Source organism: Castor canadensis, chromosome 1 (assembly GCF_047511655.1).
Source record: "Castor canadensis chromosome 1, mCasCan1.hap1v2, whole genome shotgun sequence".
NCBI lineage: Eukaryota > Metazoa > Chordata > Mammalia > Rodentia > Castoridae > Castor > Castor canadensis.
Window position 1 is genome coordinate 52,416,652 of NC_133386.1, and position 27,994 is coordinate 52,444,645.

A 27,994-nucleotide genomic window follows, 5' to 3' on the forward strand; every position below is an offset into this window, starting at 1 on the left:
TACTAAGCAATAAGAACAAATAAGACACGCAGGAAACAGGGTGGGGCGCACTGAGCACCGAAGATTGGGGGAAGGGAATCCTTCCTGGGACTGTAAATAAACAAGCCGGGCGGGCGGAGAGGCTCTGGCGGGAGCGGGGCACGCGCCCAGCAACCAGGAGTGGAAAACCTTGTGAGAGTGGCGGAGGGAGGAAAACTCCACAGGAGAGGAGGGAAGACTCACCTCCCACATGAACTGTAAATAAACACGCAGGCCTGAGAACACGGGTGCAGTGTCACCTTTCCCAGTGCTTGGAAAGGGAAAAGCTTGTAGCAGAGGCTCCCGCACAGGAGAACTCTGAGTAACAAAGCCTGCAGGGCCAAGTGAGTGCAATTTCACCCCAGAGATCTGCATAAATAACACCTCCAGCAAAAGCAGGCTGACAACAGAAGGCAGGCAAGCCACAGCTGCAGATAGCCATTCACAGACCTGTCTCCAGACTCTTTTTTTTTTTTTTTTGTCTCCCTACCTTTGATGAGAGAACAACCGAATTACACTGGCAAGCTGAAAAACTTACTGAAACTGTATTGCATTTGAACTTGGGACACTTGGTGGGGTTATTTTTGTGCGTGTGTGTGTGTAGTTTTGTTCTTCTTTATACGTCCCCTTTGATGAGACAACTACAGAACAACATCTGAGGCACCATCTCCAGGATTGGAGACTGTGACTATACTGCATTTGAACTTGGAGGTTTTTTGGTTTTTTTTTAATTTTCTATTTTTTCATTTTATTTTAATACATTTTTATAAATAGATTTTTCTTTCATTTACTTTTTTTTTATTTTTATTCTTATCTTTTTTTTTATTTTTGATTTTCAATCCTCTCTCTGTCTCTTTAATGTCTGTTCAGCTTACTGTCAATTAGTACACTAAAGCTCCCTGTTTATACCTTTGAAATCTTCTTGTCTGACACCTTGTTCTGTTTTCTCCCTCCAGTCTGTGTATTTGTTTTTCTCATTTCTTTAACTTCTTGCTTTCCATCTCAGCTCACCCTTCCATTCTAAATATTACCATTGTTATTATTACAAGCTAGCAAATACTTAATCGCACACAGTACAGGGACAGTAACAACACCAAAGACAATGACGGGAAGACAGAAAAAACAGGGAAACCAGTTTCCCCACAGCAAAAAATTAGTACAGGAACCAGAGGGGAATGAAGAAAACAGGAACTCAGATCCAGACTCCAACAAAATGAAGATAAACTATGCCAAAGGACCCAATGAAGCCCACAAGAATAATTTAAAAGAAGACATACTACAAGTACTCAATGAGAATTTTATAGAGATGATACTGGATAGGGTCAACCAAAATGTACAGGAGACACTCAAGAAATTCCAAGACAACAAAAATAGAGAATTTGAAAAAACAAAAGAAGAAATAAAGGAAACCATAGAAGCACTGTATAAACACCAAAGTGAAAGAGAGAACACGATGAATAAACAGATACATGAACTCAGGACAAAAATAGACAACATAAAAAGAGGAAACCAGCCAGGATATGGAAAACCTCAGAAAAAATAATGAAACAGAACTGCGAAACAAAACGGAAGGCCAATCCAGCAGAATAGAACAAACAGAAGACAGAATCTCAGAACTTGAAGATGAAATGGTAATTAAAGGAAAAACCGAAGAACTATTAATTAAACAACTCAAGACCCGTGAAAAGAAAATGCAAGAACTCACCGACTCCATCAAAAGACCAAACTTGAGAATCCTGGGCATCGAAGAAGGAGAAGAGGTGCAAGCGAAGGGAATGCGTAATATATTTAACAAAATAATAACGGAAAATTTCCCAAATCTAGAGAAAGATATTCTCATACAGATGCAAGAGACCTCCAGGAAACCAAACAGACCAGATCAAAATAGAACTACCCCATGACATATCATCATTAAAACAACAAGTTCAGAAACTCAGGAAAGAATATTGAAGGCTGTAAGAGAGAAAAAACAAGTAACATACAAAGGTAAACCCATCAAAATCACAGCAGACTTCTCAACAGAAACATTAAAAGCAAGAAGAGCGTGGGGTGAGATCTTCTGGGCACTGAATGAAAACAACTTCAACCCCAGGATACTCTACCCAGCAAAACTATCATTCAAAATAGATGGAGTGATAAAAGTCTTCCATGATAAGCAGAAACTAAAACAATATGTGACCACAAAGCCACCACTACAAAGGATTCTTCAAGGGATTCTGCACACAGAAAGTGAAACCCAACTTAACCATGAAAAGACAGGCAGCACCAAACCACTGGAAAAGAGAAAGCAAGAAAGTAGAGAGTAACCTCAACTTAGGTACACACAATCAAACCTTCAAACAACTAAGACAACTAAATGACAGGAATCACCACATACCTATCAGTACTAACGCTTAATGTTAATGGACTTAATTCACCCATCAAAAGGCACCGCTTAATGAAATGGATTAAAAAGGAAGATCCAACAATTTGTTGCTTACAGGAGACCCATCTCACCGACAGAAATAAGCACAGGCTAAGGATGAAAGGCTGGAAGAAGATTTACCAAGCCAATGGCCCCCGAAAACAGGCAGGAGTAGCAATACTTATCTCTGACAAAGTAGACTTCAAACCTACATTGATCAAAGGAGATAAAGGACATTCCATACTAATAAAAGGGGAAATAGACCAAAAGGAAATAATAATCATCAACCTGTATACACCCAATGTCAATGTACCCAATTTCATCAAACATACCCTGAAAGACCTAAAAGCATATATAAACGCCAACACAGTGGTTGTAGGAGACATTAACACCCCATTATCATCAATAGATAGGTCATCCAAACAAAAAATCAATAAAGAAATCCAAGATCTAAAATATGCAATAGATAAAATGGACCTAGTAGATGTCTACAGAACATTTCATCCAACTTCTACACAATATACATTCTTCTCAGCAGCCCATGGAACCTTCTCCAAAATAGATCATATCCTAGGGCACAAAGCAAGTCTCAGCAAATACAAGAAAACAGAAATTATACCGTGCATACTATCTGATCACAATGCAATAAAAGTAGAACTCACCAACAAAAGTAAAGACAAAAAACATGCAAACAGCTGGAAACTAAATAACTCATTACTTAATGAAGAATGGATCATCGATGAAATAAAAGAGGAAATCAAAAAGTTCCTGGAAGTCAATGAAAATGAAAACACAACCTACTGGAACCTATGGGACACAGCTAAGGCAGTCTTGAGAGGAAAGTTTATAGCCATGAGTGCATATATTAAAAAGACTGAAAGATCCCAAATCAATGACCTAATGATACATCTCCAACTCCTAGAAAAACAAGAACAAGCAAATCCCAAAACAAATAGAAGGAGAGAAATAATAAAAATAAGAGCTGAAATCAACGAAATAGAAACCAAAAAAACCATACAAAGAATTAATGAAACAAAAAGTTGATTCTTTGAAAAAATAAACAAGATCAATAGACCAGTGGCAAACCTGACTAAAATGAGGAAAGAAAAAACCCAAATTAGTAGAATCAGGAAAGCAAAAGGGGAGATAACAACAAACACCATTGAAGTCCAGGAAATCATCAGAGACTACTTCGAGAACCTATATTCAAATAAATTTGAAAATTTTAATGAAATGGACAGATTTCTAGATACATATGATCATCCAAAACTGAACCAAGAGGACATTAATCACCTGAATAGATCTATAACACAAAATGAAATTGAAGCAGCAATCAAGAGTCTCCCCAAAAAGAAAAGTCCAGGACCTGATGGATTCTCTGCTGAATTCTATCAGACCTTTAAAGAAGAACTGATACCAACCCTCCTTAAACTGTTCCACGAAATAGAAAGGGAAGGAAAACTGCCAAACACATTTTATGAAGCCAGTATTACACTTATCCCAAAACCAGGCAAAGACACCTCCAAAAAGGAGAACTATAGGCCAATCTCCTTAATGAACATTGACGCAAAAATCCTCAACAAAATAATGGCAAACCGAATTCAGCAACACATCAAAAAGATTATTCACCACGACCAAGTAGGCTTCATCCTAGGGATGCAGGGGTGGTTCAACATATGAAAATCAATAAACGTAATAAACCACATTAACAGAAGCAAAGACAAAAACCACTTGATCATCTCAATAGAAAAAGCCTTTGATAAGATCCAACACCATTTCATGATAAAAGCTCTAAGAAAACTAGGAATAGAAGGAAAGTACCTCAACATTATAAAAGCTATATATGACAAACCTACAGCCAGCATTATACTTAACAGAGAAAAACTGAAACCATTCCCTCTAAAATCAGGAACCAGACAAGGATGCCCACTATCCCCACTCCTATTCAACATAGTACTGGAATTCCTAGCCAGAGCAATTAGGCAAGAAGAAGGAGTAAAAGGAATACAAATAGGTAAAGAAACTGTCAAAATATCCCTATTTGCAGACGACATGATCCTATACCTTAAAGACCCAAAAAACTCTACTCAGAAGCTTCTAGACATCATCAATAGCTATAGCAAGGTAGCAGGATACAAAATCAACATAGAAAAATCATTAGCATTTCTATACACTAATAATGAGCAAACTGAAAAAGAATACATGAAAATAATTCCATTTACAATAGCCTCAAAAAAAATCAAATACCTAGGTGTAAACCTAACAAAAGATGTGAAAGACCTCTACAAGGAAAACTATACACTTCTGAAGAAAGAGATTGAGGAAAACTATAGAAAGTGGAGAGATCTCCCATGCTCATGGATTGGTAGAATCAACATAGTAAAAATGTTGATACTCCCAAAAGTAATCTACATGTTTAATGCAATTCCCATCAAAATTCCAATGACATTCATTAAAGAGATTGAAAAATCTACCGTGAAATTTATATGGAAACACAGGAAGCCACGAATAGCCAAGGCAATGCTCAGTCAAAAGAACAATGCTGGAGGTATCACAATACCTGACTTCAAACTATATTACAAAGCAATAACAATAAAAACAGCATGGTACTGGCACAAAAACAGACATGAAGACCAGTGGAACAGAATAGAGGATCCAGATATGAAGCCGCACAACTATAACCAACTTGTCTTTGACAAAGGAGCTAAAAATATATGATGGAGAAATAGCAGCCTCTTCAACAAAAACTGCTGGGAAAACTGGTTAGCAGTCTGCAAAAAACTGAAACTAGATCCATGTATAGCACCCTATACCAATATTAACTCAAAATGGATCAAGGATCTTAATATCAGACCAAAAATTCTAAAGTTGATACAGGAAAGAGTAGGAAATACTCTGGAGTTAGTAGGTATAGGTAAGAACTTTCTCAATGGAACCCCAGCAGCACAGCAACTAAGAGATAGCATAGATAAATGGGACCTCATAAAACTAAAAAGCTTCTGTTCATCAAAAGAAATGGTCTCTAAACTGAAGAGAATACACACAGAGTGGGAGAAAATATTTGCCAACTATACATCAGACAAAGGACTGATAACCAGAATATATAGGGAACTTAAACTAAATTCTCCCAAAACTAATGAACCAATAATAATGGGCAAGTGAACTAAACAGAATTTTCTCAAAAGAAGAAATTCAAATGGCCAAAAAACACATGAAAAAATGCTCACCATCTCTAGCAATAAAGGAAATGCAAATTAAAACCACGGTAAGATTCCATCTCACCCATTAGAATAGCCTTCATTAGCAACACCACCCCCAACAGGTGTTGGCGAGGATGTGGGGGAATAAGGAACCCTCTTACACTGTTGGTGGGAATGTAAACTAGCACAACCACTCTGGAAAAAAATTTGGAGGCTACTTAAAAAGCTAGACATTGATCTACCATTTGATCCAGCAATACCACTCTTGGGGATATACCCAAAAGACTGTGACACAGGTTACTCCAGAGGCACCTGCACACCCATGTTTATTGCGGCACTATTCACAATAGCCAAGTTATGGAAATAGCCAAGATGCCCCAGCACTGACGAATGGATTAAGAAAATGTGGTATCTATACACAATGGAATTTTATGCAGCCATGAAGAAGAACGAAATGTTATCATTCACTGGTAAATGGATGGAATTGGAGAGCATCATTCTGAGTGAGGTTAGCCTGGCCCAAAAGACCAAAAATCGTATGTTCTCCCTCATATGTGGACATTAGATCAAGGGGAAACACAACAAGGGGATTGGACTTTGAGCACATGATAAAAGTGAGAGCACACAAGGGAGGGGTGAGGATAGGTAAGACACCTAAAAAACTAGCTAGCATTTGTTGCCCTTAACTCAGAGAAACTAAAGCAGATACCTTAAAAGCAACTGAGGCCAATAGGAAAAGGGGACCAGGAACTAGAGAAAAGGTTAGATGAAAAAGAATTAACCTAGAAGGTAACACCCATGCACAGGAAATCAATGTGAGTCAATGCCCTGTACAGCTATCCTTATCTCAACCAGCAAAAACCCTTGTTCCTTCCTATTATTGCTTATACTCTCTCTACAACAAAATTAGAAATAAGGGCAAAATAGTTTCTGCTGGGTATTGAGGGGGTGGGGGGGAGAGGGAGGGGGCTGAGTGGGTGGTAAGGGAGGGGGTGGGGCAGGGGGGAGAAATGACCCAAGCCTGGTATGCAGATAAGAATAATAAAATTTAAAAAAAAAAAAAAGTCTGTACAACCAGATGCAATCTTTCCTTAAGCTTGTGAATAGTACTTTGGCAGTAGTGTAGTCTTTGTCTTAAAAAAAGAATACATAGCACATCCTCTCTGGCAAATACTAGTTTAAGGAGAGGGATTATATCTTGTTTCTAACAATGGATCCCCAGGAATTTGAATTTAATCTAACAAAGTTCCTGCTAACACTTTTCTAGACTTTGCTAAGTGAGTCAGATTCCAGTCATAAAACACAAAGTTTTTCGTTTGTTATATCACAGATGACTGATTCATTTGGCAACCAGGAAAAAATTATAATTTTGTTTCCAAGTCCCATCAGTCTTTTCTCACATTTTAACAAGTAGGAAGTATCCCTAATATAAACTAGTTTATATATTTACCTTCCTAACATGAGAAAAAAAGAGTAGAAAATGAGCCAGGCATGGTGGTTCAGACCTATAATTACAGAATTTGGGAAGTTGGAGGATCAAGTTTGTGGCTGGCTTGGGTCACATATTGAGTTTGAGGCCAGCTTGGGCTACATATAGTGGGACTTTGTATCAAAAAACCCACAACCCCCACATCTCCACAACCCTCCCCCCAAAATTAAAGGTTGTTAACCACACAGAGAATAATGGGCCTATTGTTTTATCAATATCCTCACAAAAAGTTTAAAGTGACCTTTAAAATCTTTCTTGAAAAATTTGAAAACTATAATTATATAGTAATATACAAGACTGCAAAATTTACGAAATACAGACTTCATAAAAAATAAGCTGACATCAAAATGTCATATACCACACTACTTCCAAATTTTCTCATTTTCTGAATTCAGCAGCTCTGTTTTACTGAAGTATTTTAATTGAAACATCATGAAGCATATATATAATATATAACCTCTCTTTAATGGGCCGGCTGAAATGGTGCCAAGGGAATGAGACAGCCTGTATAGTTCATCAGGCTAGACAGATTAAAAAAATGGACTGATAACCAGAATATACAGGGAACTTAAAAAACTAAATTCTCCCAAAACTAATGAACCAATAAAGAAATGGGCATGTGAACTAAACAGAACTTTCTCAAAAGAAGAAATTCAAATGGCCAGAAAACACATGAAAAAATGCTCACCATCTCTAGCAATAAAGGAAATGCAAATTAAAACCACACTAAGATTCCACCTCACCCCTGTTAGAATAGCCATCATCAGCAACACCACCAACAACAGGTGTTGGCGAGGATGCGGGGAAAAAGGAACCCTCTTACACTGTTGGTGGGAATGTAGACTAGTACAACCACTCTGGAAAAAAATTTGGAGGCTACTTAAAAAGCTGGACATCGATCTACCATTTGATCCAGCAATACCACTCTTGGGGATATACCCAAAAGACTGTTACTCCAGAGGCACCTGCACATCCATGTTTATTGCGGCACTATTCACAATAGCCAAGTTATGGAAACAGCCAAGATGCCCCAGCACTGACGAATGGATTAAGAAAATGTGGTATCTATACACAATGGAATTTTATGCAGCCATGAAGAAGAACGAAATGTTATCATTCGCTGGTAAATGGATGGAATTGGAGAACATCATTCTGAGTGAGGTTAGCCTGGCTCAAAAGACCAAAAATCGTATGTTCTCCCTCATATGTGGACATTAGATCAAGGGCAAACACAACAAGGGGATTGGACTATGAGCACATGATAGAAGCGAGAGCACACAACGGAGGGGTGAGGATAGGTAAGACACCTAAAAAACTAGTTAGCATTTGTTGCCCTTAATGCAGAGAAACTAAAGCAGATACCTTAAAGCAACTGAGGCCAATAGGAAAAGGGGACCAGGAACTAGAGAAAAGGTTAGATTAAAAAGAATTAACCTAGAAGGTAACACCCATGCACAGGAAATCAATGTGAGTCAATGCCCTGTATAGCTATCCTTATCTCAACCAGCAAAACCCCTTGTTCCTTCCTATTATTGCTTATACTCTCTCTACAACAAAATTAGAGATAAGGGCAAAATAGTTTCTGCTGGGTATTGAGGGGGGGAGCGGGAGGGGGTGGAGTGGGTGGTAAGGGAGGGGGTGGGGGCAGGGGGGAGAAATAAACCAAGCCTTGTATGCACATATGAATAATAAAAGAAAAATGAAAAAAAAAATAATGGAATAAAACTTAGGATGCACTATATTCTCTGAGGATAAGAATATTTGTGCTTTATAAATCTCCCACCCCTCAGAGGAGCTGCAGCACTGTCTTAACACAGGCACTGACAATGCTAGCAGGGCTACTCATTGCAACAGCTAACTTTTAAATGACTACAGAAACCTAGGCAGGCAAAGTATAAGAAATAGCAATCAGTGCCCGATATATCAGACAAAAGACAGTGACTACATGCTACAAAATGCAAATTATGAAGAAGTACATCATTTTCTACCATGATGTGATAAGATACAGTTCCTCACCTCTACCTTTAAAGTGTTTCTTAAAGATCCTGCTAGTGAATTCTTATTTTTCTGTTTTATAATTACAATTTTCTGGCTTCTCTTTTTGTCAGTCAAGCATCCTTTTCCATTATGTCTAGAAATATCACTTTTTAAAACATGAACTTTCCTAAATGGACAATAGGATTTATTTCTACCTTGTTTCTTCATTTTTAAATGTTTCTATTACTGTTTATTACCGAGAAAGAGAGAGAAAAGCCAGCATAGTTCTTTGCTTCACTCAGAGCACTCAGAGTAGTCACTCAAACACTGTGGCTACTTTTCAACAGTGTTAGCATGGCATTTGAGAGGAATTTGTGACTAAATACTTCAATATATACCATGTATTGATGTTAATAAACCAATTTTTTCCCTATGGTTAATTATAATACTCCATCAATACTGAAAGGAAGATGTCAAGTTTACATCAAAGAATTATATTTTCAGACTTCCTTTTTCTTTTTTTCTTCATTCTTTTCTTTTCTCCTTTTATTTTATTGTCTTTACATTTACTTACATGTGTATACATTGTTTGTGCCACACTTCCTTTTTCCCCCCCTCTGCTTCAGGACAGAACCTTCTTCAGATTTCCTTTCTCAAATGACATAGATCCTATTTTCAAATATCTGTACGTGGGTACAGAAGAAGTCAGTGGATTTTTAAAAATATCCTCACAAAAGCACACTATTTAGATTTTTAGATATCAGAAATATATTTTCTGAAAGTTTAAATAGTAAACTTTTATGAGAAAACTTATAAAATTCAGCAAGTGGTTATCTACCTCTGTATGAGTTACATACTTTAGCAAAAAGGAAAACTCCAAATATATTTTCTTACCTCAGGAGCAAACATGGTCTCATAGGAAGGATTGTACTGAACTTCTTTTACAGCAGGGTCAAGGTGAACACCAGTCTCCAAATCTTCCTAAAAGAAAGCCAAATGAATATTAAAAATTTGATAAGTGATTATATTACAAGCTACATCAAAGTCACACCAGTCCTCCCCTCCCCACTTTTTTTGGTAGTACTGGGGATTGAACTCAGAGTTATACCTTTTTAAATACCAATTTTATGATTATTATAGTAGTATCATATGATTACTAATTCTAAAAATAAAGATTTAATAAAAGTAATATATATGTGATAAATATGGTAAATTTTACAGGTTAAAATGCATAACTCTTTCAAAACACTGGCTATTAAAAATAAAAAATTCAAAATAAGTTAACACTACTCAAAATCTTAAGAGATTCTTACTCTTTTTTTTATAAAATTGACTCAAAAGACCTGATCCTTTAGTTCCAAATTCAAAAGTAGCACTCCTTTTTTAGTCAGTAAGCCTATTAGATATGTAAACAGATGACACTTTGCTGGGTACTACTGCAGAGGAAACAAAAGGCAGTGGCAGGGCCTAAGTCTTCCTAACCTAAAGTCTTCTAAATCATGTCAATGCTTCAACCTTCTTGAAGTCATTCCCCAGCTGAATGAACACAGAAGTCTCTCTTATCGCTGCTGAAGAATCACTAGTACTCTCTTTTGTAACCCTACCAGTTACAGATATATCAGTTCCCAAACTGGCATCTCTAGCCTGGACTCCCGTAAGCCCTAAAGACTTGTATATCCAACATTGGCCTTGGCATCTTTTCTCTCAGGATGTCTAACAGACCTCCCCTCCCCCAGTGAATTCATCCAGGCTTCTCTAAGTCAATGGTAATTAACATCCTTATAGTTGCTCAGGTGAAAATCTCAGGAGTTATCTGTGACCATTCTTTTATCACACTCTATATCCAATCCACCAGCAAATCTACTTTCTAGATACATACAGAACAGTCACTTCTCATCTTCCATCAGCTCAGTTCAACTGGCACCTTGCACCTGGGTTATTGTACTGGTCTCCCTGCTTTCTGCACCTGCCCACTTTCAGCCTTACTCCATATAGAAGCCAGTGCAATTCTTTCAAAGTATTCGTCAGATTATGTTACTCATATGCTCTACCCTTCCTCCCCTCACAGCTTTGCCATACAGAATACAAGCCTACTGAAGGCCTACGAGGCCCATTACAGTTGTTCTCAGAGCATGGGCATGGTTCCCTGAGAACATAGGTATGGTTCACACGGCACTTTTGTCTCCTGTATTGTTCTGAGAAATCACATATTAAAAACCTATTATTTGATTATTATAAATACTTCTCCTTTAGTTAGGGCATTCATATTATATTTTGAAACTTTTAAGGAAATCACAAATCATCTATACACTGGCATTGTAAAATTGCTGCTATAAAAAAATGAGGGACTTGAGTCTAAATGGTTGAGAACTTATCCTGCCCCCAGCAGTTTCAGCCTTCTTCTAGCACAATGCCTGGTGCTCAATTTACCCCAGTCTCACTGGTTCATTTGTGACCCTGGAATATGCCAAAGCAGAGCCTGGCCTCAGGCGCTCTGCACTTACTGTTCTCTCTTCTTGGAATGTCCTTCCCCTAGATATTCACAAGCTTGTTTTCTCTCCTAGGTCTCTGCTCAAGTTTTTCTGCTTTTCCCTCTCCTTTGCTTTATTTTTTGGGATTATATTTATCATCACCTAACATATATGTTTGTTTATTACCTCTCTCCCTCTACTAAAATGCAAGCTACATAAGGTGGTATTGTACCTACAAATATATAATCAATCAACCCCTAGGACAATCTCAATCATATCATCTCTATTCTGTTGGCTTTTTACTGATGGCAGGATACATCCATTAGCATGATGCAAGGCAATGCAAAGTAACACTGCAAACTGCAAAACAGGTAGGATTTATAAGATTGACAGTGATAGTGGAGAAGAAGCAATACTACAAAAGAAGATGTAGGTAGTTATGCAGACAATGACCAAAGACTACAACAATGCTAAGAAAATAACACCACAGGCATAGACTTATTGTTCCAAAATCTTACCACTCTCAAAACATTTTACAGCTGCCTCTTTACCAAAGCAGGCTACTTAGTTTCTGTACTTCTCAAAGATACAGTCCACCAGGTAGTGCTTCTTGAACTTCTAATTCCTTGAATTTTCTCTCTATTTTCAAAACTGTCCATTCATTTCCTTACCTCACTTTATCCTTCTCATGATTTCTAGCTATTATCCCCAATTCTTTTTTTCTTTTCTTTTCTGTAGCCCTGGCCCTCCACTCCTGGCCTCTGGATCCTTATATCCAACTGTCTACTGATTTTCATTTATATGGATGTCACAGTATCAAACACTATGCTATAGAACCTATCCTCCCCCATGTGACATCTTGACTAACAAACTGTGTACTGAGTCTTACTCATTCTACCTATGAATATTTCCCCAGCAATCCCACTTCCATCCTCCATTCCCCACATCTCACCTACCATTCTCCTACTTTAGGGCTTCATCATATCTTGCCTGTCTATTATACCTCCTAATGTGGTTTAATATACCCCCACTTTTACCACATTACACGAATGGCTGCTTTTCTAAAATAGCAACCACCCTGATGCTACCTGTGTTGCTGGCACTGCCTTGTATCACAGGCATTCTCTTTGTTATCTGATGATATTTCATCTTCTTAGTTTCCCTGATCTGTCCTTCCTCCTGCCTTAGGAAAGCTGTTTTTATGCCCACAGTCCTAAGGAATGTTGCATTCTTCATAGTATTGGTGATATATTATTTGTTGCACATGGCTTTGACTTATATGTTATATCCTCATTCACTGCCTTGTAGAATGCAGGCATTCAGCACATGTTCAATAAATATTTAAATTAAAATAATGAAAGAAAGGTGAATTGACAGAAAAATTAAGTAGGGTAAGGCTGACTAAAGATCACTGGATTTGGCAAATATATCTCAAAATCAAAAAATAAAACACCTCTGCCAGAGTGATTTTGGTATTGAGATGTACCTATGCAAAGCCTTTGTGGAGTTTATGTTCTAGTGGAAGAGAGAGACAAAGACTCACATGACAAATAAATTAATTATATAGTTTCTAGAAGTGGGTAAGTACTATGAAAAAAGAACCTAGTAATACTAGATGCTAGCACCAGGGTAGACACATCATTTCATACAATCTTTACATCATTTCTGTGAGGTAAGGTATTGGAAAGATTAAGTCACTTACTCCACAGTACTAATAGAATTAATAAGAGGAAGAGTTTAAAGTAATCATAATAAAAAATGTTAGAGGCCCCCCCCCCAACAACAACTAACAAAAACTACTGGCATAGAAATCTGAAAAGTTCTTTTCACATTTCTTCCTGTGTGCAAATAAGAAAACAGGCAGGAAAATACTACGCAAATTGTAAAGGATACCACAGATATCACAAATGTTAATCATTATTATAAAGTACTTATCAATTTATGATATAAACTTCCCCAGGAATTGGAAATGACTGAACATCATAAAATAGGAGTTTAGATGATGAAATAAAAGAACAGAAATTTAGATAAACATATATATTCTTTGAGTTTGGCCCTTAACACATATAGAAGAAAAAAGATGATTCAACTGGAGCTCACAAAAACAAAAAATATCAATCAAGAAGAAATATAAAAACACATTTAAAACTGAGAGATAGAATTTTCATTTTATTCAAGTTGGCTATGAGTGCAGGGAATTTACTGGGGGAAAGTAGCATAGTCGTTGATGGAAGTGAGAAAGCCAGGTCTGCTTTTATTAATTTATTTTTAACTTTAAAGTCAGCAAAAAAGCAACTCTTGCCACCCAGTAGAGCTCATCACATCACATTTCTTTTTTGTTTGTTTGTTTTATTTTATTTTTGAGACAGGGTCTCACTATGTGGCCCAGGATGGCCTTGAACTTGAGATCCTCCTGCCTCAGCCTCCTGGGATTCCAGGCATGCACCACCATGCCTGGTTCAGCTCATCACATTTCTAAAGTGATGATTTCTAATGGTCAAAGCCTGACAGTGTTGCATTAAAATAAATTCTTAACCAGAAAATAATCATAGCTATACACTAGAGAACACAAATCTATTTCAATACAGTTCCAGAATAAGAAGGGAATGGGACTAAAATAAAGAGATGAGACCTGTGAAGTTCCAGAAATGTTGAAAGATCCACATCGCAAACTTATTAACCACAATTGAAGAAAACCAACAAAATTCTGAGCAGAACAAATAAAAACATCTATTTATGCTATTTCATAATAAAACTGAAGAATGAGACTGCACAACTAATAAAAGGGGCAGGGAAAGGGGCTTATATGTTGTCAAAAGAAAAAAGGAAATCATTTTCAATGAAAAACAGCTACACTGTGGCTGATGAGTTACTGGTAGTAACAAAGATCAGAAAAAAGAATATCTCAAATGTGCTAAGAGAAAACTGTCAACTAAGTAAGCAAACCCAGCAAAAATATTCTCTAAAAAGTGTTAAATACAAACATTTCAAAGACAAACTAAAAGTGAAAACATTTGCCAATAGCCCACCCTTGTACAGTCTAAAGCATGTACTTCAGGTAGACAGAAACGATCTTTTGCATGTGAGCTGCAAGAATCTCACTCACATCATCTTGAGAGCATGTGGTATGTGTGCACACAACCATGCACACACACACCAGATTAAAATAGGGTGAGGGGATATGAATAAAATTGAAGTGGTTCTTGAACCGTTTAGAAGGCAAAGGTATTGATTAATTCAGACATGTTGTAATTTCTAGGAATAACCACTCAAGAACAGAAACTGAGAGCATAATTTACAAATGATGGCAAGGAAATAATGGAATGATTAAGATAAAATCCCAAAGAAAAGATGCCTAGCATTTCTCATCCATTATATCTATGCATGCTTCTTTTTTAATTGCTATATTTTCCTTATTGTTCAGATCAAAATACTTTGTTACGATTTTTGCCTTTACCCCACAGGAGATTTAGAAGTGCAATTTCACAATTTTCAAATATGGGAATTTTATAGTTATTTTTTTATGCCTAGCTCCTAGTGCAGATGCATCAGGGTCACAGAATGTTGTAATGTGTGATTTAAAAGTTGTTGAGAATTATTTGATAGCGTAGTACAGGGGCTGGCAAATTACAGTTTATGGGCCAAATCTAGCTCACAGTCTGTTATTTGTACTAACAGCCTAAGAATGTTATTTATGTTTTTCTAAAGAGTTATTTTAAAAAAAAGGACCAAGGACCAAGAAAAGAAGGAAGTGACAGAGATCCTATGTGGCCAACATAGTATAAAATATTTATTGTCTGGCCCTTTATCAAAATTTGCCAGTCCCTGATCTATTATGGTTAGTTTGAAAAAAAGAAAATTGGTTTCATAGTTAAGTGCTATGTTCTATGAGCTTTACAAACAGTTTACTAATTCTGTTATTCAGATTTTCTGAATCAGTATTGAGATTTTTGTTGATTGTGTATTTGTCAACTTCTCCTTATGGTTCTGTCAATTAATGCTAAAATGTTTTCAGCTTACATTGTTATATACCTCTTTGTGAGTTGAACCTTTTATCATTATGAAAGAACCACAATTCATAAAGAAATAATCTGATAAGATTAGACTAAATAAATTATTCTCCTTATTAAAAGAGAGTCAAAAGACAAGTCACAAACTGGAAAGAATTTATGCAACAAACACAACTAGCAAACAATATTATCCAGAATGTATTAGATATGTCCTACAAAAGGAAGGGAAAAGCACAACCCAATAGTTGCTTTCAAAAGGTTAAAAAAAGAATCAACTCACTAATAGCAAATATGAAAAGATATTCAATCCCTTAGTGCTCAGGAAAAAAATGGAAAAAACACTGCGTAAATTCATTATCTGCCAACAAGTCACTATATTGTTATTAGTCACAATATAGTTAGTCGAATACAGATGAATGTATTTGCATGCTTCCTAGGTCATTCCCCAATCACTTGCCATCCTTACATTTACCAGGTGTAAGCTTACCCCTCCCCCTTCATATAAGCAAGTGTTGGTTCTTAAACCAGCAATGGGCACACTGCATGTCTCCCATCACAGAACCCACACCACTGGGGGAGACTAGCTCCAGCTCTGTGTCTAATGGACCTCTGGCTTTCTTTTTCATCTTTTTCCATCCGCTCACCAAATACATTTCCTTTAATCTTGTGTACTAGGCACTGGAGATACAAAGGAACCCACACAAGCTCTGAGCCCCACAGTCTCACAGTCAGGGGGAAGTACAAAGTAAACAAATCCCAACAATGTGGTAAGTGCTAGAGTTGAGATATGAAAAAGTGGACTCAGGTAGATACAGGAGGGAACATGTGCTCGGAGAATGGCACATTGAGTTTGGGGTATGGGAGGGAGGCACGAGTCTAAGTCTTTGGGAGGAAAAAGAAAATTAGGCTTGTGAGACTATAAAGAGCCCAGCTTGGGAGAATAGCAGCCTTCATGCGGTACATAACAAACTTAGTCATTCTTTAACTGCCAGCATGCTGTGTTTGGGCATGGGAGTGACATGATGAAATCAGTATTCAGAAAGAACATTCTAGGTGCAGTGTGGAGAAAAGAATAGGGTATAGAAGAGGGAGCAATAAAGGTCTTCAATAGAAAGACCAGTTAGAAGACTATGATTGCCTTAAGTGATGAGAATCTGAACAGTGGCAGCAGAAGAAATTGAGATCTGATAATCACTGTGTTACAACTGGCAGACCCACCACCTACAAGCGAATTTTGAAAGAGAAGGAAAAGTCAATTTCTGGGAGAATTAAGGAATCTATGAAGGCTGTACCAATAAAAATAGAGAGAAAGGAATTGATGTGAGAAAATTAATGAAACAGAAATGGTAGAATCAGCTGAATGACTAGCTTCAGCGGCTGAAGAAAAAGGAAAGGATGACCCTTCTGTTCTTGGCCTGGACCAAGGGGTAGGATATGAAGTTATTAATCAACATGGGAAACACAGAAGTGACTTTTAAGGGAAAGAAACTGTCAATCAATTTTCAGCACATTGAACTAATGGAGCCTGGCAGCTTTTCTGGGAGAGATGTTTATTAAGTATTAAACCAGCAAAGAGTTTAAAACTAGAAATAATTAGGATATCTGATATTTAATCAGTATTTATTGTGTGCCTGACACTGTTAAAATTCCTTTACATGGTCTGTGACAATTCTTATAAGTCCATAAGATAACAGTCAGTGTTGAAGTAACTTTAAAGATGAGGAAAAACTGGCCAGCGTACTTAAATAACGTATCCAAGGTCACTATGTGGGTAAGTGTTAGAGGCAGGATTTGTATCTTGGAGTCTTGACTCAAGCCTGTGTTAACCACTTCACAGTGTCATTTGTGAGCTAGCAGAGGCACAGACTGAGGTTGAAGATATGGAAGAACACGGTGAGTGCAAAGAGAATTAAAGACAGAGACCTGGGAAACACCACTTTACATACAAGAAGGCAGAAGAACGAGGGACCAGAGGCGGGGGACAGGCCTGTGGAAGTCAGAGGGAGAGAATACTTAGAAAAAGAGGAACAATGTAAATGTCACTTGATGAAGAGATTCAAGTCAGATGGCAGAATCTGATGACTAGAAGGCCTGAACATCGTTCTAGTAGAATAGTTTCTTGAGAGGCGAGGGCCAGACTGCACTGGAGAGGGAAGAAAATGGAGATGAAGTGAAGAGAGTTCCAAAAGCAGTACATTGCTGGAGGATTCTAAGTTGGGATAGTTTTGTTTTTAGAAAGATAGAATTCTCAACATTCTTCAATACTGGATGTCCTAATAAAATGTAAAACTCGTAGGTGACTGCCTAAAAATCTGTGAACTTGGGAACATTTTACAAAGGAATTTTTGTACACTGCTTTCCCCTCCACATTTTGAGCTTCTTACTGTCCACGCAGGGCTCTACTACCAACTAGCTGATGCTCTCACCTGGCTGAGACCAGCCTCTCCTTGGTACTTAAACACTGTTTTCTCAGCAACCTAGCTTGGAAACTTCTGCCTTAGCTTACATGGGACTGGCTTCAAATTGACCTTTCAGAGAGTACTTGCCTGACCAACTTATCAAAATCATACTTCTACCTTATTCTCTATCACAGTACTCTATTTTTTCCCTTTTAACCCAATATGTAATTACTTTATTGGATCACATTTATTTGGCTACCTCTTCCACTACAGTGCATGCATCACGATGGAAAAAATGTCTAGCTTGTTGGCCTCTGTGGATTCAGACCTTATAACAGTTCTTGACAAATAATATGTGTTCAATAAATATTTGTTAGGGAACTATATGACCCAATTTCTCCCTCTATCACCTTCCTTCATCGGGATTACACATGCTGTTTCTTAAAACCAATGCCCTTTTCTGATTGTATTAGCATACAGAATCACAATAACTAACATCTTTTGCACTTTCACTAGGTATCAGGCTCTGTATTATAAGCTCTATTGTTAATCTTTGCAGTAATCCTCTTATATAGATAAATGCTGTAAAAATTATCTCCATTGCACAGGTGAAGAAACAGGGGAGGTTGTCTGATTTGCTCAAGTTCACACAGTGGTGGAACCAGATTAGAAACTAGTTCTTCAAAACCAAAACAAAGCTGAGCTAGTTTGGAAAGTCCTGATGTAGTTTTATTTATGTTCTGAGACTATATTTGCTCCAAACGGGCCATGTCCTAGTCCACAAACTCAAATTTTACCCCCTCTCGGATCACTGCTTTCTGATGGAGAGACAAGAGGGCAGGGAGTGGTGGAGGACTGTTCCGAACTTCCAGTTCTCAGCTTCTGCCAAGGAAGACGCATGTGGGAAGAAGACAGGATCTAAACGTGAGCAACTCATCTCTCAGCACGAAAAGGTAACCCAGGACCCAAAAGGCGACCAGAGGGTTTGGAGCTGAAGCCAAAACACTTACCTTAACTGCCACCTCCGGAGCCGAGTCCACCGCCACCGCCAGAGAGGGCTTGGCCGAAGGCGATTTAGTTAAGTGCATGAGGGAGTCGGCGGCTGGCAGCGGACACCGACTGCCCTCACTGTCCGAGTCCGATTCAGACCCCGATCCCGAACCATAGGAAGCGGCTAGAGCCGCAATCGCAGCCGACATGACGGCAACAGATCCTCTGCTGAGACCAGGCCGGGGCGGAAGAAGCAGCGGCTCCTAGGTCCTGACAGATTAACAAAAGAAAGCATACTTTAACTCCTTTGCTAAGAAATCATTTACAACACTTCGAAACAATATGTTAATTATTACTAGAATAACCAAAACTAAACCGGGAACTTAGAAACCTTAACCTAGGAAAACAGAGGGAAACATAATAGCTTATAACTTTCAGGACCTAGTTGATTAAAGACTTTGAGCTCTAAAATACCTTGCGGCCTCGAGGTTCTTCACTCCCGGAGTGCAGCGCGGCTGGAAGAGCAAGATGCACAATGGGAAATGTAGTTTAGAGCGAGGGGGCGGGGCTGGTAGGGCGGGCCTCCTTTCGACCCCGCCCCCCAGTGGATGGTTTATTCAATTGGCTATCATCTTCCTTCATTCCCTAGCCAAGCACCGTTCTCTCTGTCCCCCTCCCCCAAACCGAAGGTTGGGTAATACCACAGAGCCTCAGGAAAGGGGGAAAAGCGATGGTCACCTCCGCTGATGGGTGAGTGGGCGGAGGCTGAATTTCTTACCGCCGTTGCACCTGGGCCCTGAGGACATAGAGGGAAAGTAAGACTCTTAGGTTCGAAGACCTACGAGAGGCCAGGAGTAGCTCCTGGAAGAAAGGGTGGGACGTTAGGTGGAGAGAGTGCCGCGGTTCCCCCTGCTGCTGGTGCGGGTCCCCGCGCCCAGTTGTGGAGCGTCGCGCGCGAGGAGGGGGCGGGAGGAGGGCAGCGGCTGCTCGCGGTGTTGTTCGCTCGCGCATCGAGCACGCCGTGGGTCCGGCGACCGGCGGGCGCCCTAGGCGGCATTTTCAGTGGCCCGGCGCTTCAGCCGCTGCCCGGAGCGGATTCCAGCCCCGAGCCCGAAGCTCCTGGGGGGCTCGAGGTGGAGTCCCGGAGCTGCGCGGGACCGGCGGACGCCGCCGAAGCATGAAGAAGGGGTAAGGCTGGAGCCCCCCACGATTTCATGGTGAGCGCGAGTCCCTCTCGCTCTCTCAGGAATTTTTCGTTTTCGAGGTAGGGGGCTTGGGAAAGGCACTCATCCTCACCGGCCCGAACGGAGTAGGGATGTGTGGATCTCTGGCCAGCAAAGGTGGCAGGGATGGATGGGCGCGCCGCCCCCGCCCCCATTCCGGGCTTCCCCAGCTCCCGCCGCCCACCGGCAGCCAGGGCTGGATGCCGGGGAAGACGGCTGCGTGCGCGCCGGGAACTCGGCTGCAGGCACCGGCCTGACGTTACCCTAACGGAGACCCTAACGTTGCGGGTCTCACCTGAGGAACCATCCATGCTCTGGGTTCCCTGGCCCCGCGATCGCTCCTGGGCCTCCTCTCCTTCTTCGCCCGCGGGAGGCTGCAGCCCGGCTGGGCGGGCGGGCGACGAAGCCCAGCGCGCTCTACGTGCGCCGGGCTGTGGGGCGAGCTCTTTCCGTGCGTGTCGGCACCCAGGTCTGTCTGCAGACATAACGGTCACGCCGTGCGGGCACCCCCTTTTTCTTCTAAAGAGAGGGCGAAATGCTGCCGTGGCTCCTGATGTCTGGTCATGGGAGGTGCCTCGGGCAGAGTTAGGGAGCCGCTCAGCCGGCTCCGATGTCGGCAGGACTCGCCCATTGTGCCACCCAGATGATCGTTCAAGTGTGCAGCATCCCTGCACCTTGCCCAGCTTTCTTCTCCCCTTGCTACAGCGTGCCCCCTAGCTTCGGCACTGACACCTTCCCTTGCACTTGGTCGAGGATGGACGAGAATGAGGATAAAAAGAAAGCACATCCGACCCCCGCATTCACGACCTGCCCTGTATCCGATTAGTTAGTTCATTAATCTAATCCCCAAGCTCATCCTAACCCTGGCCTTTTCTGTTTAAACTGTGCCTTGGATTCTCTTTTCAGTTTTTTTTTTCCTTGAGGTTATATTCACGTATTAGCTAAGTCTTACTTCTGTTCAGTAATTGATGTAATCGATTTATTGGTTAGTCGACCTGTCTAATGTTCTTATATATAATTTGTATAGTAAACTTTAATTTTTTCTAATTGTGAGTAGCACTATGCCATAATTATAAATGCAATCTTAGTTTGAACTCTAAGGAACACCCTTATGCTCTTAAGTTTGTGTTGTAAAAAGTATTTTTATTTATTTTGCATGCTTACGTTGAATATTTGAATAAAGTACTTGATATAAAATTTCTCAGGTTTTAAATCAGAAAAGTTTTGTCTTTAATTTTCAGTAGCCGAATGTTGATTAACCATAGCCTTTTCAGCTGAATGAAAGGGAGGATTTAATATTTAAGGTGGGGTTCTTAACTACCTTATCGATCATTCCCAATTTATCGGAATTTGATTTTTATTCATTCTTTTCTTTTTTTCAATATCTTATATTTAATTACTTGTTATAGGTCTTTTTCTTATTTTTGTAACTTTTGTCGAAGAGGATGAGTAGGTTCCAGTTTTGCATGATCTACCTGCAGGTTGAAATATTTTTCTGAAAACATAAGAAAGAACTGTTGGTTACTTAATGTTCAAAACCGTGTAAATCTCATTGCTTAAGAATAAATGATTCAATACCAAAAATGTAATTTTTTAATCCTGTTTTCCATCTTTCCTTGTGTAAGCTTGTTACATTAACCCTTTTGCTAACAGCAGGATTGCACATAGGCATTGCAGAGGCAGTTTGAAGGCACAGGAATTGTTGAATGGCACTTGGTAGTGGCGCACATATAAGTTGATGGTAGAATCAGTTGCTTGGTTAGGAAATGACCTTGCAATTTACAAAATGGACACCTTTGTGCCTTGGTTTCCTTACTCCACATAAATTCAGTAAAAATGTTTTCAGTCTGCTTTTAAAGAAAATTTAAATATTTTTAGCTGATAAAATAGTTCATTGTAAATTACAATGAAAAAATGGCTTCAGGATCTAGTTTGGCATGTTTAGAATGGTTGATAATTTTTGGAGAACTATGAGTCTCAATTGAAGAATTTCCCATTTATCAAGGGCTTTTAATTGCAGACTTAATAGTTGTTACAGTTAATACCTACATATAGTTACAAGTATAGTGATAGTTTAATACTGATGGAAAAAAAAAAACTGTGATTCATTGTTCAAGTAGAATATTGAATTAAATTTGTGAAAAATAAAATACCCAGAAAGTGTTCATACTTTTTTTCATTTAAAAAATTTTAGGTGACACAATCCAAAATACTTAGTGTGATCATTTGTAAGGTATGGCATGGAGCTACGTGTTCACTACTTAAGTTTGCAAATATCCATATATTAATATTGTATATACTATATTTGATTATACATTTTGCTTAATTTGGGGAATAATTTGAGATCTTGAGTACTTGATTTGCATTATAATAGTAGGTAGTAGATTTGATTTCCTTACTGAAAGATTAGTTCAGTCAATTTTCATGGCAAAAACTACTTTTAAAAGATCATGTTATTAGAACGTCTACCAAAATAGTACTTTTGGTTACTTTATGTGAGAATCTCATACAGGCGATAAGACTCAAAGTGTCTTTAAGTTTACTGTTGTATAGGGATTTTGTTTGTGAATTTGATTACATGTTCTATGTTTTCTTAAACGATGAGCTCAAGTTTAGCTGTCATTATCACTTGAGTAAATGCAGTTAACACATGTTTTTTCTTGCGCTCTTTGAGGACAGGAGCTAACCTGCAACTTATTGTCATAAATTCAAAGGTGCTAGCGTAGTAATTAACAAATAGCAAGGGTTTCATTTTCTTTGTTGAATAAATAAAATGAGTAAGGAATTTCATGTACTGTTTTCATGTACTGAGTGAGAATTTTGCAAGGTAGATTTATTAAACATTTAAATTAATGAAACATAGTTTTATCTCCAGAGAAAAGAGAAATATATATTTGGAAGTCTTTCGTAACCTGTTTTTACTTCCTTTTATAATCCTTTTTGCTCATTCATTGTTGAACTAACACTGGATACTGAATAATGTATATGTTGGCAATCTAAATGAAACAGTATTAATGATTTTCTTATTACCTCTTTAAAATGTACATTAAGTTTTTTATTTTCTCTAAATTAGGTTAGTATAGAACTAACCTATTTGACTTTTTTGACTTAAGTTTTGACTTAAGCTTTCCAGTGTAATCTGAATTTTTAAAAGTATGTAAATTAAATCTTGTGCTGTCTCAGTACCTGATTTTAAAAATACATAATTTTTTTTTTTTTCCTGGCAGTACTAGGTTTGAACTCAGGGCCTTATACTTGCTAGGCAAACACTCTACCACTGAGCCACACCTCCACCCTTTCCTAATTTTAAAAATAAATGGTCCCTACGATCAAACATTTATAAAATTAGGACTCTTGTGTTTTTAGTTTATCCCATTCTGCTTATAATTTTGAATCTCAAATCTTTGTGAATTGTAGTCCTAACTTAGAATAGGATTTGTTATATTTTAAAATTGATAAATTTGTTTAGGACTTGGAACTTATTTTCTCAGTAACAGTATGTTTAGCAGTTAAACTCACAAGACAGCCTACTGAAACCTATTTAACCCATAATACACTCGAATTACAGAATTATGCTGGTAATGCTAGACAAGTATAAAATTATACTCATAATTAATAAAAACATTATATTAAAATACTTACCATGCTGTATGTCAGTCCTTTTATCTTGTTAAACATGACAACATTATTAGGAACCTGCCTTCTCTGGTCTTCTGCCCCGCCCCTATGAAGAGGAAGAGATTCCTCAGTTTACTGAGTGGTTCAGCCTTAAGTTCTATGGGGCAAGAAGTTAGGACATGAGAGAAATCAGAACTAATGTCTTCTATTTGACTTTACCTCTCAGGGTCTTTGGTTTTGTCAGTTGTAAAATGAGAAGGTTGAAGTAGATGGCCTTTGAGGTCTCTTTTAGCTAAAAATAAAATTCTAAGGAACTTGGAAATCTGTTTATTTTCTTTTTTTGTGAGTATCTTTCCCATTGTAACATTATGGCTTATATATGGCTTATGACTTCTTGTCAGGAAATTTGTCCTTTCTGCAGTCTAACTCTGATAAAAGGTAAAACATACCTCTTTTGGGAAACAGGGTTTTTTTTTGTTTATTTTAAAGTTCTTTGTTGTTCTTAAGGTAGTTTCTTTTTTTTTAATTTTGTTTAGTTTGCTTTAATTTTTTATAAACTAGTAAAGGTAAGAGATGAAATGAAGATGGCATGGTATGGTGCTTTGATAAGGGTGTGGTAAGGTTGGAGGCAGATTAAAGAAGTGAGTTTATCAGATTTTCAAGGACAGTGATAGTTTTGTTGTTTGTTTGGCTTTGCTTCATTTTTTCGTTCCCTGTGCCTGTTTTTTAGTATAAGCTAAGTGGATTTTTGAGTGGATGCAGTGGATGCAGTTACTACAGAATAGCAGTAAAGTCCTTCCCTTAGGAGGGTGGAAAGATTAGAGTGCTGTGAGAAAAATGGTCATGAAACACAGCTATGTTTGTCATATATATTAGTATTTTTATAGGTTTTATTTGGAAATTTTTTGTTTCTAGGATGATATGTAACATCATCTCCTAAGAGGAAAAAAAATAATATTGCATGTTTGCTTGTAAGTGCAATCACTTTATAGGTAGTATTAAGTTTATTTTATTAGCTGATACCACAGTCTTACGAGGATTTTGTGGGGAAAGGAGGTTAACTGAATTGGACAAGTTGTTTACCTTGTCCAACAGAAGTCTAAGTTCTCTGAGAACGGCTTTCTGTCCCTCCTTTAACCATGTTCATAACTTAACAATGACAATTATGCCTAACTGCTACCCTCCCCTCATTTGCAGTTGGTTGATCTAGTGTTGATTACTACTAATCAGTTATTCATTCATCACATAATTAGGTACTCAGTGGGTAGGTCTCTTCCCTCTTGGAGTGAACAGTATGGTAAGAGAGACAGTTAGTTGAATGAATACACAAATTTATAATGAAAAATTATGGTGCTATGAAGGAACCTAATATATACTGGAAGTCAGGGAAGGTCTCTTGGGGCCAATATTAGTGAAGTTAACTAGATGGAAGAGGATGAAGGTACAAGGAACACATACAGAACAATTTCAAGGCCAGGAAAGAGCTTGGTAGTTAAACTAAAAAAAGGCAGAGTAGATAAAACTTAGAAAGTAAGGGGGGATCCTGGCTTGAAAGAACTTGTGGAGGTAAACAGGAGCCAGACTATACAAGGCCTCCATAGGGTGGTTCTACAAGGCTCTGGGTTTTATAAATCTGTTGGGGAAGCCCAAGGGTTTAAATCAGTTTAATGCTGGGTCAGTTCTATCTCTTACAGAGTTCACTCTGACTTGGAAAGTATAGGGAGACCAACCACAATTTTGTACATTTCTGTAGTTTGTTAGACAGTTCTAGATAGTTACACTAAATCAGGTCACTCAGAGCTTTTTCCTGGGTCGTAGATGCCCACAAGTTGAATAAATATGTTTTCTCTTTGGTTGCCAAATCTTTAAGATATAAAACAGAAACTCTTAATGAGTTTCTTTCTTATAATGACTTTCTTATCCTGTGAACTAGGTAAACAGGAGCATCTAGAGTATAGTGGGAAGAGAAATAGATGCAGAGCCCCAGCTGTACTCTACAGTGCCTTTGTCCATGGTCCTGAGATTGAGTTAGCCAAAGATACTAGTTTCATTTATTATCTTTATAATAAGGCTTTATTTTCACATAAACTAGTTGGAATTATGTTTCTGATACTTATTGACTAACAGTGTCCTGTTATAGATTAGGTAGTTTGTACAAGGTCACATGGCTAATAAAAATGAAAGTTGTAAGGTGAACACAGACATGTGATTTCAGTGTCCCCCTTTTTTCCTATTATCCTATGCTGCCAAGGCACCATTTCTTAAAACTTATTATATCATAATATAAATCTAATAATAATTTCTTTAATAAAAATAATTCTAAAGGAATTCTCTGGAGGTAGATTTTGGGTGTGCTCATCTCTTTCGGATGATGATAGCAAAGCTGTGTGTGTGTGTGTGTGTGTGTGTGTGTGTGTGTGTGTGTGTGTGTGTGTGTGTTTGACAATAGTCCAGCTTCTTTCCATTCTTTCTTCTTGGGTAACTATTACCCAGATCTACTCCAATAAGTGCATGTTTCTGTATTGACTGGGTCATTTTAAAAGAAGAAAAAGCTTATATGTCAGGACATGAATTAATTTGCTTGATTCCTTTATCAAAAATTATGAAATCTGTTGTTCATATTTCTACAAAAGTAAGATTTTTTGTTTTCTAGTAGAAATGTTGTATATATTATTTTGTTTTTTGTAAATTTTATTATGTACATATACTAGAGGTTACACCAGGGAATTATGGAAAGGTTAAGCAAAAAGAGAGTAGGATGAAGCATTTTATATTTTATTGGAGGAAGAAAACTAAAACAAAATAAAAGTTCTATGTGGCACAAATAATGTATGACTAGAAATTTACTGGTTTTGTCAGTGTTTCCAAAGAACCCTAATTTGATCCCATTGATTTTCTCTGTTGATTTCCTGTTTTTTATTTCATTGATTTCTGTCCTGATTTTTAATAGTATTTTTTCCTTATGCTGGCCTTAAGCTTAAGTTACTCTTTTTCTAGATTCCTAAGTTGGAAGTTCAGAATATTGATTTTAGATCTTTTTAATGTATGTACTCAATGCAATAAATTTCCCTCTAATCACTACTTTTGATACTTCCCACAAATTTTGATAACTTATATTTTCATTTAGTTCAGAATATTTAAAAAATTCTTTTGACACTTTGAACTATGTATTACTTAGGAATATGATGTTTAACTTCCAAATATTTTGGTATTTTCCACCTGTCTTTCTGCCGTTGTTGTCTAGTTTAATTCTGTTGTGGTCTGAAAGCATACATTGTATGATTTCTACTTTAAAATTTTTGGAGGGAGGTTGTTCCGTGACTCAGAATGTGGTCTTTTCTTGGTGAATGGTCCATGTGAGCTTGAGAAAAATGTGTATTCTGCTGTTGTTGGGTGAAGTACTATATACATGTCAATTAAATCTAGTTGATTGATGGCTTTATTTAGTTCAACAATATCCTTACTGATTTTCTGTCTTTCGGATCTGTCAATTACTAAAAGAGGGATACTGGATTCTCCCAACTGTGACAGTGAATTTAGCCATTTCTTCTTGCAGTTCTATCAATTTTTGCCTCACATATTTTAATGCTGTTAAGAGCTTATATATTAAAGATTGTTATGTCATCTTGGAGAATTTACCCCTTTATTATAATATGCATTTTTAAAATTCCAGGTAATTTCCCTTACAAAGAACTCTCCTTTGTCTAAAATTGATACAGCCGTTCAACCTATCTTTAGATTCATGGTGGCATGTTTTAGCTTTCTCCATCTCTTTACTTTTAATCTATCTATATCTTTATATTTAGAGTGGGTTTCTTATAAACAATATGTAGCTGGGTCTTTTTTTTTTTTTTTTTTTGATAATTCACTGAGGGTTTCTGTCTTTTAATTGGTGTATTTGGACCATTCACATTTAAAGTGGTTATTGATAGAATTGGATTAATAACTCATATTTTTAACTGTTTTGTATTTGGTGCATTTGTTCATTGTTTCTTTTGTTTTTAAATCTTCTCTCTTTTTGTCTTCCTTTACTATAATTGAGCATTTTGTATGGTTACATTTTCTTTCCATCCATGGCATACTAATTATACTTCTTTAAAACAAAAGCTTCTAGTAGTTGCCTTAGAGTTTGCAAGGTATATTTATCTAAGTTTACATTTAAATAACACTAATGTCACTTAATAGGTAGTACAGA

General features: G+C 37.8%; 2 protein-coding genes across 7 annotated transcripts in view; one reads left to right on the forward strand and one right to left on the reverse strand.

The window, feature by feature from the left end:
* The window catches only part of Cdc40 (cell division cycle 40), a 58,337-nt gene extending 37,713 nt beyond the window's left edge, over nucleotides 1-20,624 (reverse strand). Inside the window, exons 1-3 of one of the 2 annotated variants that reach the window (XM_074076849.1) lie at nucleotides 20,477-20,624; nucleotides 18,979-19,228; nucleotides 9,983-10,069 (exon numbers count right to left, since the gene is read on the reverse strand). In XM_074076849.1, the coding sequence (XP_073932950.1) occupies nucleotides 9,983-10,069; nucleotides 18,979-19,167 (276 nt within the window). In that variant the 5' untranslated portion in view covers nucleotides 19,168-19,228; nucleotides 20,477-20,624. Of the gene's footprint in view, nucleotides 1-9,982; nucleotides 10,070-18,978; nucleotides 19,229-19,432; nucleotides 19,491-20,476 lie in introns of those variants that run through there. The other variant, XM_020162224.2, reaches the window with a different exon arrangement.
* Nucleotides 19,589-27,994, forward strand: part of Wasf1 (WASP family member 1) — a 72,676-nt gene continuing 64,270 nt past the window's right edge. The window contains exon 1 of one of the 5 annotated variants that reach the window (XM_074076880.1): nucleotides 19,589-19,708. The gene's annotated coding sequence lies outside the window, so the exon portion shown is untranslated. Of the gene's footprint in view, nucleotides 19,709-19,751; nucleotides 20,223-27,994 lie in introns of those variants that run through there. The other 4 variants (XM_074076862.1, XM_074076888.1, XM_020162222.2 and 1 more) reach the window with 4 other exon arrangements.